The sequence below is a fragment of the Pimephales promelas genome, chromosome 4 (genome assembly GCF_988280905.1).
Source record: "Pimephales promelas chromosome 4, fPimPro1.hap1.1, whole genome shotgun sequence".
Taxonomy (NCBI): Eukaryota; Metazoa; Chordata; class Actinopteri; order Cypriniformes; family Leuciscidae; genus Pimephales; species Pimephales promelas.
This window is the reverse complement of record NC_142772.1, coordinates 20,903,320-20,922,598: the sequence shown is the minus strand read 5'-3', so window position 1 is coordinate 20,922,598 and position 19,279 is coordinate 20,903,320. Positions and strand designations below refer to the sequence as shown.

General features: G+C 36.3%; 2 protein-coding genes across 5 annotated transcripts in view; one reads left to right on the top strand and one right to left on the bottom strand.

Moving 5' to 3' along the window:
• cert1a (ceramide transporter 1a) overlaps positions 1–3,663 on the top strand; it is a 34,218-nt gene extending 30,555 nt beyond the window's left edge. For 3 of the 4 annotated variants that reach the window (XM_039662030.2, XM_039662031.2, XM_039662032.2), the window contains 5 exons: positions 1–6; positions 116–244; positions 415–544; positions 1,820–1,957; positions 2,039–3,663. The exon at positions 1–6 is cut by the window's left edge and continues 65 nt beyond it. In XM_039662030.2, coding sequence (XP_039517964.1) covers positions 1–6; positions 116–244; positions 415–544; positions 1,820–1,947 — 393 coding nt within the window. In that variant the 3' untranslated portion in view covers positions 1,948–1,957; positions 2,039–3,663. Of the gene's footprint in view, positions 7–115; positions 245–414; positions 545–1,819; positions 1,965–2,038 lie in introns of all 4 variants that reach the window. The other variant, XM_089130113.1, reaches the window with a different exon arrangement.
• Positions 3,664–7,417: 3,754 nt separating this feature from the next.
• Positions 7,418–16,930, bottom strand: hmgcra (3-hydroxy-3-methylglutaryl-CoA reductase a). The gene is made up of 19 exons (XM_089130112.1): positions 16,740–16,930; positions 16,517–16,628; positions 16,340–16,427; positions 16,150–16,234; positions 15,911–16,016; positions 15,679–15,785; positions 15,483–15,602; positions 14,908–15,068; positions 13,323–13,564; positions 13,077–13,246; positions 12,562–12,756; positions 11,359–11,517; positions 11,076–11,233; positions 10,885–10,990; positions 10,589–10,759; positions 10,345–10,485; positions 10,077–10,235; positions 9,788–9,942; positions 7,418–8,490 (listed from the first exon to the last, which is right to left on the bottom strand). Exons 1-19 carry the CDS (start codon positions 16,902–16,904, stop codon positions 8,436–8,438), a joined length of 2,655 nt encoding a protein of 884 aa, XP_088986238.1. The 5' UTR covers positions 16,905–16,930; the 3' UTR covers positions 7,418–8,435.
• Between the last annotated feature and the right edge of the window lie 2,349 nt (positions 16,931–19,279).

Below are 19,279 nucleotides of genomic sequence, written 5' to 3'. Positions count from 1 at the left end.
CATAAAGTAAAGCATCGTTCACTCTTCCATTATTGCTGGTTGTTTCTGAAATCATTTGTGGTTGTTGCAGTTGCATTGACATCTTTAGATACACATTCTCACTCCTCTTTTGTAGAGAGTGTGGCCTGCCTCCCAGCGGGATGTGCTTTATGTATCAGTTATTCGTAAAATTCTCTCCACCAATGAGAATGATCCTGACACCTGGCTGGTGTGCAACTTCTCAGTGGATCATGACAGCTATCCAGTAAGTACCTGGGACTGCAGAAGTATCTATTAAAATGTTTCCCTTTTCTTACTATTTGATATCACAGACATTATTATTATTATTATTTATAATAATATTGAAAATTAAAGGTACACATAAAGCTATGCATCAGAATACTCTCTAACTGAGGTTTCTCATGTTTTCTCCAGCCCTCTGCCAGATGCATTCGTGCCAAAATCAACGTAGCCATGATTTGTCAAACACTAGTCAGCCCACCAGAGGGAGACAAAGACATCACCAGGGAGAACATCCTCTGTAAAATCACATATGTAGCCAACGGTAAGCCTAGCACTACAACCATGATGAGAGTTTTCACGGGTCAGGGTGTCTGACCATCCTAATTGAACCCCTTAAAATAATTCAAACTAAAGTTTGGGTGGGTGTCTTAAAAGTACATGCATGACTGTTTAAAAGTTTGTGGTCAGTAAGATTTGTTAGTCAGTAAGTATTGGTCAAAAGTGTCAGTGAAGATTTCACAATGTATTTTACAAAAGATTTTACAAAAGATCAAAATATTTAAAATAAATGCTGTTCATTTGAACAAAATATTTCCACAAAAATATTAAGCATTTTAATATATATAGTTATGCAAAATTCAGCTGTACTATCACAGGAATTAATTACAATTAAAAATAGATTTAAATTATAAAATAGTTAATTAAAATTGTAATAATATTTCAACTGTCTTATCTATAATTTTGTCAGTATTTGACTTGGTAAACTCTGAATTACTTTTAGTTCTTTTGAACACAAAATTATATTTAAAGGAGTAGTTTACTTTTAAAAAAAACGTTTGCTGATAATTTTCTCACCCCCATGTCATCCAAGATGTCAATGTCTTTTTTTTCTTCAGTCGAAAAGAAATTAAGGTTTTTGATGAAAACATTCCAGGATTTTTCTCCATATAATGGACTTCAGTGGGAACCAAACGGTTCAAGGTCCAAAAGACAGTTTCAGTACGAACTGCAAACTGTTCAAAGGGCTTTAAACGATTCCAGACGATGAATAAGGGTCTTATCTAGCGAAACAATCGCTCATTTAAAAAAATAAATAACAAAGTTTAAGTTTTATAAGCTCAAATGCTCGCCTTGCTCTGTGATGCGTGTTCATGACTCTCCTGTTCGAACTCGTTCATCAAAATGAACAAATCTTTTTTCGAGTCATTTGGTTCATTCAACGAACGAAATGAACGAATTGACTCTGAAAAAGATTTGCATTATATGGAGAAAAATCCTGGAATATTTTCATCAAAAACCTTCATTTCTTTTCGACTGAAGAAAGAAAGACATAAACATCTTGGATGACATGGGGGTGAGTAAATGATCAGCAAAAGTTTTTTTAAAAGTAAACTACTCCTTTAAAAGGAATGTTGGTAAACAGATATTTGACATCTTCTAGCAAAAGACGTCTGGCTGTTTAAAAATGTCAACCGCCCCTAAATATCATAAATATATTATTTTTACACAGAGGACATAAGAGTTTGGATTGCAATCCTTGTTTTATGATATACATGATATAAAATGTCACATTAATGCTGTTCATGTAATCCTAAAGTAAATCCTGGTGGTTGGGCCCCTGCATCAGTCTTGCGAGCCGTAGCCAAGAGAGAATACCCCAAATTCCTCAAACGCTTCACCACATATGTTCAAGAGAAGACCAGCGATGAGGCTATCCTCTTCTGAATAACACCAGGTAAAAGGTAGTGGCTTTTTCCTGCTTTTAAATCACAAGGCATTGTACATTTATTCCAAATCTTGTTTTCTCTTCCTACAGGGTGTTTAATCTACATTCCCAGTTTGCTTTCTGACTCACCTGAAGAAACGCCTTATTCACAATGCTCTACCATCACTCATGACAAAGCACTGCTCTGCCCAAGTGCTCTTGACTCTTCAGAAACCTTTTTCAAACTGTATCCATACAGACTGAACAAAAGCGGTACACCAATATCTGTAAAAGACACACTAGAACAACCAACACAGTCTGTTCATCTTCAAAAGGCCTTACTTGTTTTTTCATAATTGAGCCGCGGCTCAGGTTGTTAAAGTTTTTTACATTTTTGTAAATATTTGATCATAGTTTGAGTTTTGACTGTGGTCTTGATGAAATATATATATATATACTGTAAACTTGATGCCTTGATTTATATGATTCTCACTGGCCAATAGCCATTTGTCTTACGAAGACCCTTTCTGTCCTCATGATCAAGAGGATGTCAGACTTCAGTCTCACAATCTATTGTACAGTTAGTGTATGAATGTTTAACATTATTTACATGTGAAGGCATTACACATTTTTGATTTTTGTAATTTATAAATGTGGCTTTTGTCGATGTGTATGTGTAATGGGAGCTGCTAATATTGAAAAGTAGAGGCTATTTTGGTTGACCTGTAGAAAGGTAAGTGACTTGTATTTGACCATTATTCCAATTTTTTTTTTAAGTTTAGTTTTGGTTTTTTTGTTCTAATTTTCAAAGGTTTCATAAGTAATTTCTGCAAGTAGGTGGTACTTTGATGTACAAATGTTTCAGCAGTTTAATCGCTCCACTTTTCACATGAATTGGTTCATTGTTAGCTGTTGGTCTTCCATCTACACAATATATGTGGAATTACTGCCATTTCACAGTTTTCTGTCACTTTACTGTGAATTAATTCACTGTATGGAAGAATGAATGGAGTTAAAGAATTAAAGGAGTAGTTTACCCCCAAATTCTAATCATTTACTCACTCATGTTGTTTCAAACCTGAAGAAAATGTTTCATTCTGTAGAACACAAAATAAGGTATTTTGAGAAATGTCTGTTTTCCCCCGTGCATTGGTAACTAAATCAGTTTGGTTACCAACATACTTCAAAATATTTTCTTTTGGACGAACGAGAGTAAATGATTATATGTAAATTTTGGGGCGTAAACTATCTCTTTAATAAAGGCTTCAAGTTAAGATTTTTTATTTAAGAGAATCCATTTATTAATTGAATCATCTCACTATTGTAATGTGTTGGTTTTGTTTTTTGTGACGTGAGTAACAGTATTTGCATTTAACAATATGATTTTTTTTTTTCTGTTTTAAAAGTCCATCATATTTTGTTCCCATACTAATACTCCAGTTCCGAACGGCTGATTTGATGGATGTAAATGATCGAATCGTTGCATAACCTGCCTGCCATCATAGATTTGCTGCTGCAGTACAAGCACTTTTATTTAGTTGGATGGTGTGAAAGTCTTAGTTCATGAAAGCAAGAAGAAACTAAGAAAGAATACCTGACTATTTTGAGATTGATTTGACCTTTCAGTTGATTTGAGACAAATGTTTTGTAAATGACTTCTATACATACTGTATGTAGTATCACCAATTTATTAATGAAATCAAATTTTATTAAACAAAAGCAAAACTTTCATTTTATTAATTTGTGTTTGTTACAGGCTACAGCACATAATGATTTACGTACTGAGTAATATTGATTAATAGTTCAGGGTTAGTTGCATGTGATTATGCAGAATATAGCTATTATTAGTAACTACATATAACAAGGACACTGTAAAATCAATTTTTACTGCCTAGTGCCTATAGTTTTTTTTTTTTTTTTTTTTTAATTTCACTCAAGGATGATTTTATGCGTGCTGTACAGGAAGAATATCTCAGTATGTTGCAATAAACCAACTCAACCTCTGTGAACTCTGCACTGGGCGTGTCCAATCACGCTGAGCGCTGATGATGACTGACAAACCTATGGGCTGATATGGTATCATGAGCATGTGATAGGGTTACTATTCAAGATAAGCATTAGGGGAGGAGTAACACGGTTAGCACTCTGATATTAACCATAGTGTGTGTCCAGCCGTTTTAATCCTTAAAGCCTATTAGTATCTATTTTAATGATACTAGTATCTATTGCATTAAGTACTAGTGCCTATTCATTGGATGCTAGTACCTTTTGAAAAAAGATATTATTATTCATTAGATACTAGTTCTTATTTTTTTAGAGACTGGTACTCATTCATTAGATACTGGTAGGCCTACCTGTTAAATAGACACTAGTACTTACTAATTCTAGTCCTTATTAGATACTAGTAGGCCTACTTATCCATTAGACACTAGTATCTATTAAATATAGTTCTTCATTACATACAGTTCTTATTTTGATGGTGACTAACTATTCTTTTGTTACGAGTGCATTTAAAAAATTTGCCATTGACTTCTATGGGGATTTGTCATTCAGATAATTATCAACTATTCAGTTCTGACTAGTAAGTATTACAATTGTGACTAGTACGTATTTATTAGATACTAGTAGTTATTCATACTTGTTTTTTAGATTGTACCTATTACTAGATATTAGTTCTTGTTAAATAGATGCTTAGTCATTAGATACTAGTACCTATTAAATGGATACTAGTACTTACACACTAGCTACTAATACTTATTCAATAAACAATAGCACTTTTTATTGGATATTGGTATGTCACTAGTAAGATTTTTTTATTTTACTAGTAAGATTTTTAATTGGACTGTATTGTGGTTGTTCTGACTACTCATAACATAAGACTTGTAAAAAAAACAGTAAAATAAGAAAGGTTACGTTTACAATTAAAAAAGAGACTGTCTAATAAATAAGTACTAGTCTAGTACCTAACGAGTTAAATAGGTACTAGTATCGAAAAATAAGCAATAAATAAGTACTCTGGCAAGCCATTTAGCGTTGCTCGTCATAATTGCATTTTCACAGTGGTACTAATTTGTCATTAAAGAGTTATAATGGCTCCATGACAGCTAATGTCAAAACCAACCAAATTATGTCAAGGTATCATAACAAAGGCATGTCAAACAATGTCATGTTTGCATTAAAAATGTCATAACTGAGCGAATGATGCTTAATGACAGTTGTCACAAACATGCATAAAACTTCTTCATAACATACGTCATGTCATGATTATGAAGGTGACATGTTAGTCTTATGCACACCCCTTCAATTAAAGTGTTAGCGTCTTAGTGAATAATAGGATCAATATTGGAATAATTAGGCTACTACAGTACATGATTAGATGATTAATAATTCATTAATATTCAACATATTATTTGCATACTGATTATTTAAATAGTACTAGTACTATTTAAATAATCAGTATGCAAATAACATAATCTGTTATGGTAAGGATATTTTTGATATTAAAATGTTAACTAAAAAATAAGCACTAGTTCCATTTTTTCTTAACCCTCCTATTATCCTTGGGGTCAATTTGACCCCATTCAATGTTTAACGTCTGTAAAAACATAATTTTATTTTTATTTTTTGCTTCAAATTTAATGACTTGTCCTAATTTAATGGGGACAACTCTGAAAAAATAAAATTTACCTGCTAATATTTTTTCAAAGTCCTGTACAAATTTTGTAGCATCGGTGTTCCTTGGGGTCAATTTGACCCCAGGCTCTTTTAGTTGTATAATAAAACAGAAGAAATATTGAAATTTCACACACATTTGTTTTGGTTGTTATATTGAGGTCATTATAACATGTTATAATTTGAATTTATAATGTTCATTGTAATTTTACATATTCAATATCATTTTCAAAAAACGTCCCTCTGTTTTAGGGCTCTAACCAAACATAACCATATCTGTAGTATTGCGAGAACTACTAGTAGTTCACATGACATGTGACATAATTCTCAAGATAACTAATAATTCTTCCCTGTGTATTTGGGAGGGGAAAACATCATTTTTGTGAGAACTTGGATGTTTCCCGTGCCATGGGGGAGGAGAAAACATAATTTTTGTGAGATTGACCCCAAACATAACTCGTGTTACTATCCTTGATAAAATAAATAGTTTTTCTTTCCAAATTTTATAGATTACAAAAATCTATACTTAGAAATATTATAAAACAAAATAAAACACCAGATGTATTTATACTTTTCCAATTTTAGGTCAAATCAGTAAGATTTTATGTTGATTTGTAAATTTGTCCATAGTCGTACAATGGGTATTCTGGATGTGTAAGGGGTTAGGTGGGGTTAGGTGGGGTTAGGTGGGGTGGGGAGGGGGGTGGTGGGTGGATGTCAACTTAAAACGTTACTTAAGTAGTCAACAAAGACATAAATTAACTAAGACAAAACTTTGTAAAAAAAAATACACATATTGTGGAGGTTTAAATTACTGGGGTCAAATTGACCCCAGAGGGTAAAAAGTGTTATCAGATTTGAGGGTAACAGGAGGGTTAAGTTAAGGTATAATTAAATACTAGACACTTTTGGAATGAGTACTAGTATCTAATAAATAATAACTATCTAATGAATAAGTAGCTACTAGTAGGCTATCTTTAAAAAGGTACTAGTACCTAAAGAATAATATGCACTAGTATATAACGAATAGGCACTAGTACTTGAAAAATAAGCACTGGTAGCCTACTTAAAGGAATACTATTATCTAAAAAAAAAAACTACTAGTAGCATTAAAATAGATACTAGTATGTTTTAAGGATTAAATGTTAGAACGGCTTGCCAGCCATAGTGTGTGTAAAGCACGTTTCATCCCTGTGCAGGTCTGTCTAGTAGGCTAGGGCCTCATTGAGGTTAAGCCAATCAGCAGTCAGTGTCCTGGTGAGATGTGATGCAGGGCGAGCTGATTGGCCGGCTCACACTCTGGTGAGGCAAGAGCCTATAATGGCATTGCTCAAACAGAACTCAAACATCTCGCCACATCCCGGTCTCCAGCACAGGCATAGCCTACCCTCAACATAGAACAGTTGTGCTTTTTTTCTTTTTTTTTTTTAGTATTGTGCTTTTTTTTTAGCAGGTATTAGAGAATAAATTGATATTGGTAAAATTATTTGAAACATTCAGCGACATGATTCATTTGGTGCTTTTTTTGTTTATTTTTTGTCCTATCATTTTGTAATCTTATCACTTTGTAAAAAATGTAATATTTAAGTTGCTTTAAATGTTAGCAACACACAAGAATAAATAGTAATGCACACAATGGCAACCGACATTATTTTTTAATATGAAATGCATTCCTTGCCAGAGAAATAATGAATACATTGGCAGGATTTTAGTTTTAAACCTTGCACATTTTCTTAGTGTTTGTTTATTTGGTTGCAGTTGCCCAAGTGAGAAAGAGAATATAATAAATTCAAGCACAATACAACGTATATATATATATTTTTCTTTTATTACAAAAAAATATACAAAACTTTGCAGTTTATTATTTATTTAATAATTTGAATTGTGCCTTTGGGGGAAAAATAGCAAGCTTCCTTTCAGTCTTGAGCATTAAAAACATACTTTTCTAAACATCTGCCACTCTTTTCCATGACATAAAAAACAGAACCAACTTAATAAAAGCCATTTCAAACCTTCATAAATACACAATGTGTTATGTATTGTTACATAAACCCAATACAGTAAGTGTTCAAACACAAAGAAATCAGTAATTGAACAAAGAACTGAATTGTGGCTCATAGCACCTTTTGAAATTTCTGTCCCATCATGCCGTAGCACTACTCCTTTCAGTTACGCAAGTCATTCAATACATTCCTGTCATAGTAAAAAAACGAATGTACATTCTGACTCGAGAAACACTGCGATCACTGCTGACGGCTGCGTTTGGCAATTCCATAGTCGTTCTGTAATATTCTACATGTATACCATCTATGTATCATAGTACTTTAAACTCCTCTCTGTGTCAATACTGTCCTGTGCCATTTCCCTTTCTAAGTGAAAAGAAGTAAACTTTCTCTTTCCCTTTCTAATGTTGCTGTCCAGTTTGGCAACAAGTTGACAAAGATATGCTACCAGTTGCCATCACCATCAAATAAAAATAAAGTACAAAATTCTCTCCACTTTAAACCATCCAGTGGCCTTGTAAGTGACCTGAACTTCATTGATTTTAGAAAACAAATAATGCTATATGGCCTTCTTTATCTGTATGTTCCGGCTGCTGTGGAACATTAACTCAGATATGATTTAGAAATACAGACTCTAAGCTTGTAAACACAGCTGGTCTTGATTCCGGTCTTAAATTAATCCAGTCTCTTTAACAAATCAGGGAAACCATAAACAGTCATAAGTTTGTATTCATTTTGCGGTCCTTGAAAATAATCTAAATGACTAATCATTTGTGCCTTGAAGATGAGATCATCTTTCTTTATGGCCCTTTGCCTCTTCAATAGGCGACGTCTCACGATGCCTGCTTAGTACATGTTCCTGGAGCTTCTTGCAAATTCACTTTTGATCTAAAGCCAAAAAAGAAAAAAGAAATTATACAGGTGTTTGCAGATGATAGTTTACGTTACAAAACATTGTCAGTCTATTATTATGATATTATATTGTGCAATATTTTAAATTGTAAGGTAATTTTATTAATATGATATTAAGATTACAATTGTTAGAATGATATATTACTGTGTGTGTGTGTATATTCATATATATGAATAAAACTGTAATATTCAATATAAATTTAATATAATATTTGTAAAATTATATATATATACTGTATATATATATATATATATTAGTGCTGTCAAACAATTAAAATATTTTATCGTGATTAATCGCATTAATGTCATAGTTAACTCATGATTGATCGCAATTAATCGCACATTTTTATTTATTCTAAATGTCTCTTGATTTCTTTTTGTCCCATTATTTTTTTCTCCTTTAAATGCTCTTATCAACATGGAAAAGTGGATCGGCTTGTTTTGTGCAAATGTTTTTTATTGAAAACAACATTGCCATATACTGTGTTCAATTTCACACTAACGTTCTCACTTGGAGCAAATAATCTCTCACACAATGTAACCGTCCATCAATAAAAGGGTGAAAGAAATACTGACGAGATCCTGATATTGACGAGGGGGCTGAGAATTCGCACCAGCTGTGTGTGTGTGTGTGTGTGTGTGTGTGTGTGTGTGCTTGGCCATCATCAAGTGGTATTTCAGACTGGACGTGCTGTGAAGATGATAGCTCCGTTCACAACAACAAAACACACCGATCACTTTGATCTTGTCAATGGAACCATTTGGCAACTTTTTAAAAGTAAACTTTCCATTCAGAATCTTATTGGCATCCATTTCGGTGTCTCGCGCTCGTCATCCTCTCAAAACGTAACTTTAACCTACTATTTGGCCGGCTCGCAAGCCCAAACGAGTGTGTGCGGCGTCGTGCCTGTTGTTTTGTTTGCGGTTTAGCTAGATCCGCTTGCGCTTTGGTCGATGAAGCAACAAAACGTCCTCGTGCGGCGCAAGCCATTGAAATGAATGGGTTTCATAGCGCAGCGTCGCGCAGCACCGCGCACGCCGTGTCCTGTTGCAATAGCATGTGAAAAAAAACTACAAAGTTTGCTATGACAAAAAGACTGTTAATCGCGCGATAAAAAAATTGACGCCGTTAAAATGCGTTTGCGTTAACGCCGTTAATAACACGTTTAACTGACAGCCCTAATGTACATATATATATATATATATATATACATACATCCATATACAGTAAATAATATTAATGTTCTATTCATATTTTATAAAGAATTCTTACCTGTTGTGAGTCATGTGACTTTTCACCAGGTGTCCGGCAGCAAGTGCAGACATGAGTGACAGCTCTCCTGCAAGCACGGTCCCACACACCACCTTGGCAAGCTGTCGGGCATTTTCGCCCGGACACACCTGACAGGCACCCAGAACACCTAACATCTGACAGAGAGAATAAAACTGAATGAGATGCTATGAGAGTGAATTCGAAACTGTGCATCGACAATGAAACTAAAACACACGTCTGTCTTTCGTAAGAGTCAAATATTGATCCTGTATCGAATAGGTGTACGTACCTGTAAACAGGCCTGCTGTGGAGGAAGGTTAGTGCCTCCGCCCACAGTGCCCAGCTCAATGGAGGGCATAGTACAGCTGATATACAGATCCTCCCCGGTGTGGCCTGAGGCTTCCATAATAGTGATACAATTAGAGCTGCCCACTGTCTGCGCCGGGTCCTGTCGAGAACAAATTTGCACGTATTGTAACTACTGTATATAATCACACAACACATGGTTATTCGTATCAAAATCATATGTCAAACAATACAGCATTAACTTTTATTACCTGTCCACAAGCAATATAGATAGCAGCTACAATGTTGGCGGCGTGAGCGTTATAACCTCCGATGCTTCCAGCCATAGCAGATCCAACCAGGTTCTTGTTTATGTTCACATCTACCAGAGCCGCAGTCGACGTCTTTAAAATCTGCGGGGAAAAAAACTTAGTCTGGACTTTCATTCTAAAAACATACATTTCCATCCAATATGCAGCCAATGTGGGACTTTTTGTATATGATATGGTTGTGTACCTCTTTGACAACTTTAGCTGGAATGGTGGCCTCACACACCACTGATTTGCCCCTGCCTTCAATCCAGTTGATAGCAGCCGGTTTTTTGTCAGTACAGTAGTTTCCACTAACAGCCAAAACTTGAAGCTCTGGAAATTCCTCCTTCAGCCTGACGAGAGCCTGTTCTGTGCCCTGGTGACCAAAGAGAAAAGAAACATAAAAACTCAAGTAATGAATCGTGTCAGGTCGGTTAAGATCATTTCAATATTTACAGTGACCGTGTTTAACGTAATTTTGTAAAATGCAATTCAGCGTACTTTTGAGATCATGTTCATGCCCATTGCATCTCCAGTTTTGGACTGGAATCGAATGTACAGGTTGCGACTTGCCAAGCCAATCAGAAGCTTCTCTAATCGTGCGAACCTACACAAACAACATAAATATATGTTATAAAATCATAATTAACTGCACTACCACAATAAATCTGTTCAGTGAAATAGTCCCGTACCTGCTGGTCTGGTCAAAGGCCTCCTTGATGGTCTTGAAGCCCTCAGCGCTCTCCAGATAGGCCTTGACTTCAGCCGCTTGACAGGCAGAGGGAAGACGCACCACCGGCCCTCTGGTCATTGCATCTGCAAGAACACGGCTACTGGCACCACCTCCCAACTGTGGAACAGTCATTCACGACAACATTACACTCATGCGATTTACACTAGACATTACGCAACTTTCCATCAGTTTAGGCTCCCTTTGAGAACTAACACAACACTCAACTAGGGAAAAATGCTTACAGCTATAGCTCTGCAGCCTCTATTTGTGCTGGCAACTAGACAGCCCTCAGTTGTTGCCATGGGGACCTGAAACTGCTTTCCATCCAATAACAGAGGACCAGCAACTCCCACAGGGACTGGCATGTAACCAATGACGTTCTCACAACATGTTCCCATCACCTAGAATAAAAAACATGAAAATTAATGGTGAGGTTTCCATCAAAGGCTCATAAAACCACAATAAACTTCTAAATGTTCGGAGTATTTGTCAGGGTTGCTATACAGTTACTGGGGTGTTACTAAATAAATAGTGTTTCCTAGCCCAATTCAAAACAGTCCACCCTCAAAGTATGAGCTATTGCTCATTTTGGTATACATATAATTTTTTGTTTTTAAGTTTTAAGATTTAGTTAATAAAATGTGTACTCTAGTCAGGAAGAATGCATTAAATTGAGCAAAAGTGACAGGCATATATTAATGTTTTTTAAAAAATCTATTTCAAATAAATGAAATAAATGCTGTTCTTCTGAACTTTCTATTCATTAAAGAATCTAAAAAGTAATTAAAATATGATTAATGATGTTAAAAAATATATAGTTTAAAAAAAAGCAGCAGATTTTTTTAACATTGATAATAATAATAATTGTTTCTTGAGCAGCAAATCAGCATATTACAATGATTTGAAGGATCGTGTGACACTGAAGACTGGAGTAATGATGCTGATAATTCAGTTTTTCCATCAAAGGAATAAATTACATTATTAAAATAAAAAATAGAATGTATAGTTCTGTCAATTCTAACAAATTTAAAAGATTTTACAAAATAAAAATATTTGTGTGTGTATATATATATTTAGTATAATAGTTATTTATATTATGTATGTCTGTGTGTAGACATGCACCTATATTTATACACACATACAATATAAATAAATAAAATAATTTACACACACATTTATCATGTAAACAAAAACTTTTATGTTAGATGCAATTAATCGAGATTTATCGATTTGACAGCACCAATTTTAACAGTATTACTGTTTATACTGTATTTTTTATTGTGAAAAAAATGCCGCTTATAAGAGACTTCTTTCAAAAACATTAAATAATCTTATTGGATCATATCTTTTTGAACAAAATTGGGAATTTGCAAACGTTTCAATGTCAGTACAGTTTGTTCAAATCAATAAAGCACCACTAATTAAATGATGACCTCATGTCTTACCTTAGAGTAGTCATAGTCTTTATAAGGCAGACAGGAGAGAGCTGAGGGATCTGGGAATTTGGGGGAGAGCATTTTTCTACGGATCATCACCCCTCTCTCAGGGGTCTCCATCATGGCCTCCAGTTTGTAAGCTGGGATGTGCTTTGAGTTCACCAAAACGATCACCTCCTCATCACTGAGGTACCGAGCGCCCATCTGTGGAGCCAGAAGAGGTGACACTTAAATACTCACACACATACACTGTGATTATACTTGGATTAAGGTAACAGAAGTCTACTCTAGGAAGTAAATGGTTTCACTACAAGCTTCTGATCTTGTCTAACGTCATAAACTAATTGGCTAAGAGTCAGAGTAAAGACGAAGAGGAGGATCTTATTGGAGATTACATGGGTCAACACTGAGGTAAAAAATAACTACAGGTTTCAGTCCCACAGTGAACCCAGGGTTAATCTTGACGTAGAAAAGAAAAACAACAAGAGAAACAGTATCACTGGGATATTAAACAACGCTCTTACATCTTGGTTTTTCAGAATGGACAGACAATCTTCCACAGGTCTAGGTTCGGCAGGTACACTGATAGCAGTCTCCGAAACATCAGCGTTTTCCTGAGTTTCATCCTCTCCCAGAACAAAATTACTTTTATGCTCAGGCTCTTTCAGGACAGGCAGGGGCCGAATCACTAAATCTGAAAGAGAGAAATTACTGTTAGATTCCATTATAGAGTGATGGTTCACAAAAATGAAAAGACAAGGGGGTAATACCTCTTTCCTCTTTGGTAACAACAGGAAGGGGAGTTGGGGTTTTCTCAGGCTTGCTAGAACAGGAAACCTCTTTCCTACAGCACTGATCAGGAGACCACTTCTGCGAGAGCATGGAGCCTTGAGTGGGGACTTTCAGGGACAGGGTAGATTCCATCTCCACTTGCTCGAAGAAAATGTACTTCACAGCCAGGAATAGGGCGAGACCCAATGTGATCACCTGTTCAATGTCCATGCTGATCATCCTAAACACACAGAATAAAATGATAAATCACATTATTGTCTTATTACTATTATTATTAAAGGGATACTCCACTTTTTCTTTTTTTTTTTTGGAAATAGGCTCATTTTACCATTCCCCCAGAGTTAAACAGTTGGGTTTTACCGTTTTCGAATCCATTCAGATGATTTTTTATATTTAGAATAATATCAGTAACCAGACAGTTTCTGGTCTCATTGACTTCCATAGTAAATTGTTTTTCCTACTATGGAAGTCAATGAGACCAGAAACTGTCTGGTTACTGATATTCTTATAAATATCAGAAAATCGGCTAAAAACTAAAACTCAATTGTTTGACTCTGGGGGAGTGGTAAAATGAGCCTATTTCCAAAAAAAGTGGAGTATCCCTTTAAGGATGCATGATGATTTATCATTATCATATTGGTTATTAACAAATATTAGAGATTTTCTTTTCAATATTTTCGGATATTTAATTGTGCATGATCATATCTATTATTTTTTTACTAAGGATGCCCCGAAATTTCAGCAACCCAAAAATGGTCCATAGAAAACAAAAGACACAGAGAGTGCATTATGAATTTTCAGTTTCAGCCCAGAATTGTCATTTCGGTGCATCTCAGTTAGTAATTTAACATGCATCCCTAATTATTATACAATGCAGAATGCAATATTATAAAAAAATGAAATTTGCATGTATATAGCTGCAGAGATTTAGTTGTACTATTGATACGTATAACTATCTATTTTGAACTATTTGTTCTAAAGTGTAGAAAAGTCAGAAGTTTAGACCTGGAGACGTTGAGGTATCTTTCAAGCAGGAGTTCTTTACTGCGTCACGGTAGCATCTCAATCTCGTCTGACTAAGGGAACTTTTACATTGCAATTTATACATTTAGGGAGAGGATTTACATAAAGGTGGAGCAAACTTGTATACAGGTTTAGAAAACCTGTATTAACTGAGAGTGATAACTTATTCAAACAATGGGACTCAAGAACAGGAATGCTAGGACCCTCTCTTGATGAGACAAAATCTCACGAGTGTCCCCAAGAATTTCAGTAATCTGTCTGTTTCATTTAACTTACAATAGAGAGAAACAGGTCTGGCGGTTGTATAGAGAGAAACAGAACAGGACAGGAATCTCGTGCTCAACAGCAAAATGCTAAATTCAATCTACAGAACTTTCTCAGTTTATATACTCTTGTACTGGAACCTAAATTAAACATTTAAATAAATTTGTAATCCTACATATTGAAACATGTGGGGGAAAAAAAACATTCAATGGCCAATCATGGCCAAAACCAGCATTTTTGTTAATAAAATAAATAAGACCTCTGAAGTGTGCCCACCTGGACATGTAAAAGTGCCACAGGGGCATGTCTGGTTCAATCCTCTTGGGCATATTGTCATTCAGGCTCACTCCAACTTGAGGAAGATCAAGAGTTCCTTTACTTGACGTGGGATCGGCAATCCACCGGCTATGAGCGTGAACCATGACCAGGCCAAGAGACTGCAAATATTAAACATGATCCAGACCATTAGAGACCAAACCATTAATATCACAAATCCCAGTATCAAAAAAAATGTTGTAACGGTCTTGTTCTGTTGTTTTTTTTTTTTTTTTCATTCTGTTCCCTGTGCTGCTTTTCTAGAGTTCGGTTTGTAAGGTACAGTAGTTTCTATGGTTTCTGATTTCACTACATTCATCTGTTGCTTTTTAGGTACCCTGTTATCTCCGTGTATTTATACCCTTCATTTCCCTTTTTCGTTATCCTGTGTCCTCTTAGTTTTACTTGATAGTTGTTTATAGCTTTCCAGTGTTCTGCATTTCTTCAATATAGTGATTAAAGACTTATTCAAGTCACTTTTGTGCGATTTGTGCAACCAAGCGTGACAACTGTAGTGTTTTTGGTTCAGTGTGTACCATGATCATTTTGACTCTTTGTGTGACAGGGTTAGGCTTGTTGTCTTCTTCCTCTTCCAGAACTCTAGAGAAGTGGCTCAGCTGCCAGATGGGTCGTCCCTCCCTGCTTTCTCTGGACAACTGATTGAAATAGACATACAAATTAGAATATGTTCTAGTCTTCATTTATGCGCACTGCGCAAATAATCTTACATACCTCCAACACAAGAGAGACACAGGCCGGGAAGAAGGTCATGAACACAAAGTAGTTAGCCAGGACAGACATACAACCAAAGCAGCACATGATCTCAAGCTGTCGCACACCTGCAGGAAAACGAAAAGGGTAAAATAAAGTTAAGTTTATTACTGCTGGGTTAAACAGATCTGTTTAATGTTAGCACATTCCACCTGTACTAATCTTCTGTCTCATATGGAAGGGTGAAGTTTACCTGACATTGTTCCCACACCGATCACCAGGCACTCCACAAGGGCATCAAGAGTAAAAGTAGGTCCTAAAACGGCCATTCCTTTGGCAATGTTCTCTCTCACCTCATCCTGCAGGACAGCCAAAAAGCCATTTACAAAAACCCAAGACTTGCATGATTGGTCGTATTAACTTAACCCTCAGTTTAATGTATGTATGAAATGTGGAATGGACTGGAAAAAAAAAAGCGAAAAGGTGAAATACCTGTGAGTTGGAACTCAAAGCAAACTTGGCCAGAGCACATGCTTTTGAGAGGTCAATCAACAGCAGAAAGAATGGCAAGGCCTCACTGTGAATATTAATACAAAATATAAACATATAATATATGTACAAAGAATTTTGCAAAGCAATACTTCAAAAATTTCAAGTGAGATGATATCTCATATGTACATACTTGAGGCCTGTCAGCTCCTTGTCCAGGAAGTGAATCACAACCGTGCTGAACACAAAACTGGAGAATATTGTGAAAAGTCCTGCAATGCCTGAAATGCAAATTTAAAAATGAACACTTGCAATTCAAGTTACCTCACCTCACAAATTGTATTAACTAAGTTTAAAAGCTACAACTCACCCAATATGTATTTGGATCCTAATTGTCGAAGATTTTGGAATTGAAAATAAATATAGACGATTGCTATACATCTTGTGATTGTCAGGATAATGATATCGCTGCTTAGGATTTGCTGAAGACAAGATAGAAAGGGGAAAAAAACATAATATTATAATTCAAAGAGAAAATAATATCATTCAACTTTACTTTAACCGCCACCATGATGTAATCTATTTAACTGTACCTCCTCTAATTTGGGGCAATCAAAGTTCCACCCACAAATCTCATCATTTCCAGTGAACATGTTCATGGACATCATGCAGATGGTGAGAGTCACAGTAGCCACAATGACTTCCCAAGGATGGGAGGCCACAAAGAGGCCGTGGATTCGGAAAAGTCTCGTCAGCATGATGAAGGCTGTGTTGTAGTCTCTTACTGTAGATGACAAAAGCAAAGAAGAAAAGACACTTGTTGACAGAAATCACTCATAACATTGCAATTTCATGAGTATGAAATCAAATCATGCACAAAATACACAACACATTTGTGAAAGAAAGAAACATTTAAAAGTACTCCGAGAGCATAACTTCATCAGGGTTCTTTCACTTCTGTCTGGTTTTATCTTAGTGGGTGACAGATCTCTGACATTCCTGGGTTGTCATGTCCTTGTGTTCTAGTTCTGTTATTGTGAGCACATGGCTTGTCATGTGTTTCATGTGCTCTCCTGTCAATTGTCTAGCCCCTCCCATCTTGTTATCTGATTATTGGTTAATTTGTCCCACCTGTCCAGCTCGTTACCATCCTTTGTTTGTTCCCCTATTTAGCCTCCCTGTGTTTGGAGTCCTGTGCTGGTTTGTTGCCAATGTTTCCCGTTTCCGCATGTCTCCTGGTTTTGCATGAAGCCTTTCTTGATTTACTCCAGCTCGGTTGCCATCTTTTGAGGGAACCTGCCTGGCCAGATTCTCGGGGATTTGTGGAGGCTAGTGATGGCAAAATGAGGCTTCCTGAACCACTGAGTCCTCGCAGCCCATTGCTTCACCCAAAGGTTCATTACTCGAAGCTTCATTCAGTATTGCTCACTAGTGACACCTAGCTACTGTGCAAAGAAATTAGGCAAATTATTTCATTCTGAAACGATGACCTGAGCAGACTTATGATGTCCGTATACCCCTCCCCCCTTCTGTTTTATTTTATTTTTTCTTCTGACTGTTAATGTGTGTAACCTTTCATTTGCAATAATACAAATACCTGAGCAGACATTTGTCCATTGCCTGGGAATGAAATAAAATATGTATATTCTGTCTGAATTTACTTCTGAATTTAATTTTTGTGCCGTATTGTGCTTATGGGACTGGGGACGTAGAGGACCAAAGGAGGGATTAGAAATTATTTTTATTGAGGAACAGAATTTTTTCAAGTGTGTCGTTCGGGCTTAGACATTAAATATTATACAGCCATATAGTGAGGATTATTAGCTATCAAGACAGTAAAATAATAATAAGCTCTTTCTTGCTGGCTCCATTACAAGAAAAAAGGATTAGGTCACAAAAAGCAAACAATTCCAAAAGGGCAATCCAAATCAAAAACCAGTCCAGTCCAAATCCAAAGCAATCCAAATAATCTTAACTAATTAATATAACAATACTATAATATAGCTATAATTAATACTAACAATAAACTATAACTAATCTAACCTATAATAATGTAATAATATACAGCCCTAACACATATATTGCACAATAACGACGATGAAACATCTCTCTAACTCTGACTCTCTGACACTACTTCAACTGATTTTACCAGTGTTGTAGTACTCGAGACTCGGACTCGTCTCGGACTCGGTCTCGAGACCATATTTTAATGGTCTTGGTCTTGTCATGGACTCGTGTGCATTTGGACTCGGAATTGACTCGTACTCGAACATTTTTTTTTTTAGGACTCGGAATTATTCCCGAGTCCACTCGAGTTCAATTAAAAATATTTTTCATTATTATTAATGTATGTTAATAAAATATTTCTTTAAATTGATTGACACGCCCAGTGATTGGTGATTTTCTACTGCGCATGACAAATTGTAATAAAATTACTTTTAACACCACCATGTGGCCTTTTTACCCTAAACTGATCATATTTTTAAAACTCTAAGTAAATTCAGTAAAAAAAATAAATTAAAAGTAAATTAGGTAATCAACCCTCACTGGTCTCGGTCTCGACTCGGACTCGACCGTCTCTGGTCTCGGACTCGACTCGGACTCGACTCTCTATGGACTCGGTCTTGACTCGGACTCGACTCTCTCTGGTCTCGGTGTCGACTCGGACTCGAGTGAGGTTGTCTCGACTACAACACTGGATTTTACTAGTTCCCGACAACACGCACAAGGTGGCGCGAGTTTCGAACAAACGACACTCAGACCGAACCGATGACGTTTTCACACAAACCGAGGCCTCGTTTGTCATCAGTCACGTGATTTTCACGTTAACAACACAAGCCTCGAATCGCGGCTTCATCTGGCACGTCCCTTTTTGCTCGACACAAGCTCCGACGCCTCGCTTCAAATGTCACATCACTAGTGGAGGCCATTGAGGGGGGCATGGTTGTCGTGGGCACCAACATCAGTCCGTAGTCCAGTCGCCCTTCAGCCAGGTTCCTGTGCATGTGGTTCCGTCCAGCATAGTGCCTTCACCGCTGGTCTCGTTCAGCCCTGCCGAGCCTGCGCTTCACGTCCCATCTGCTCAGCCAAGTCCGGTGTTCCGGGAGGACCTGATGTCAGGGGTCTCAGGTTC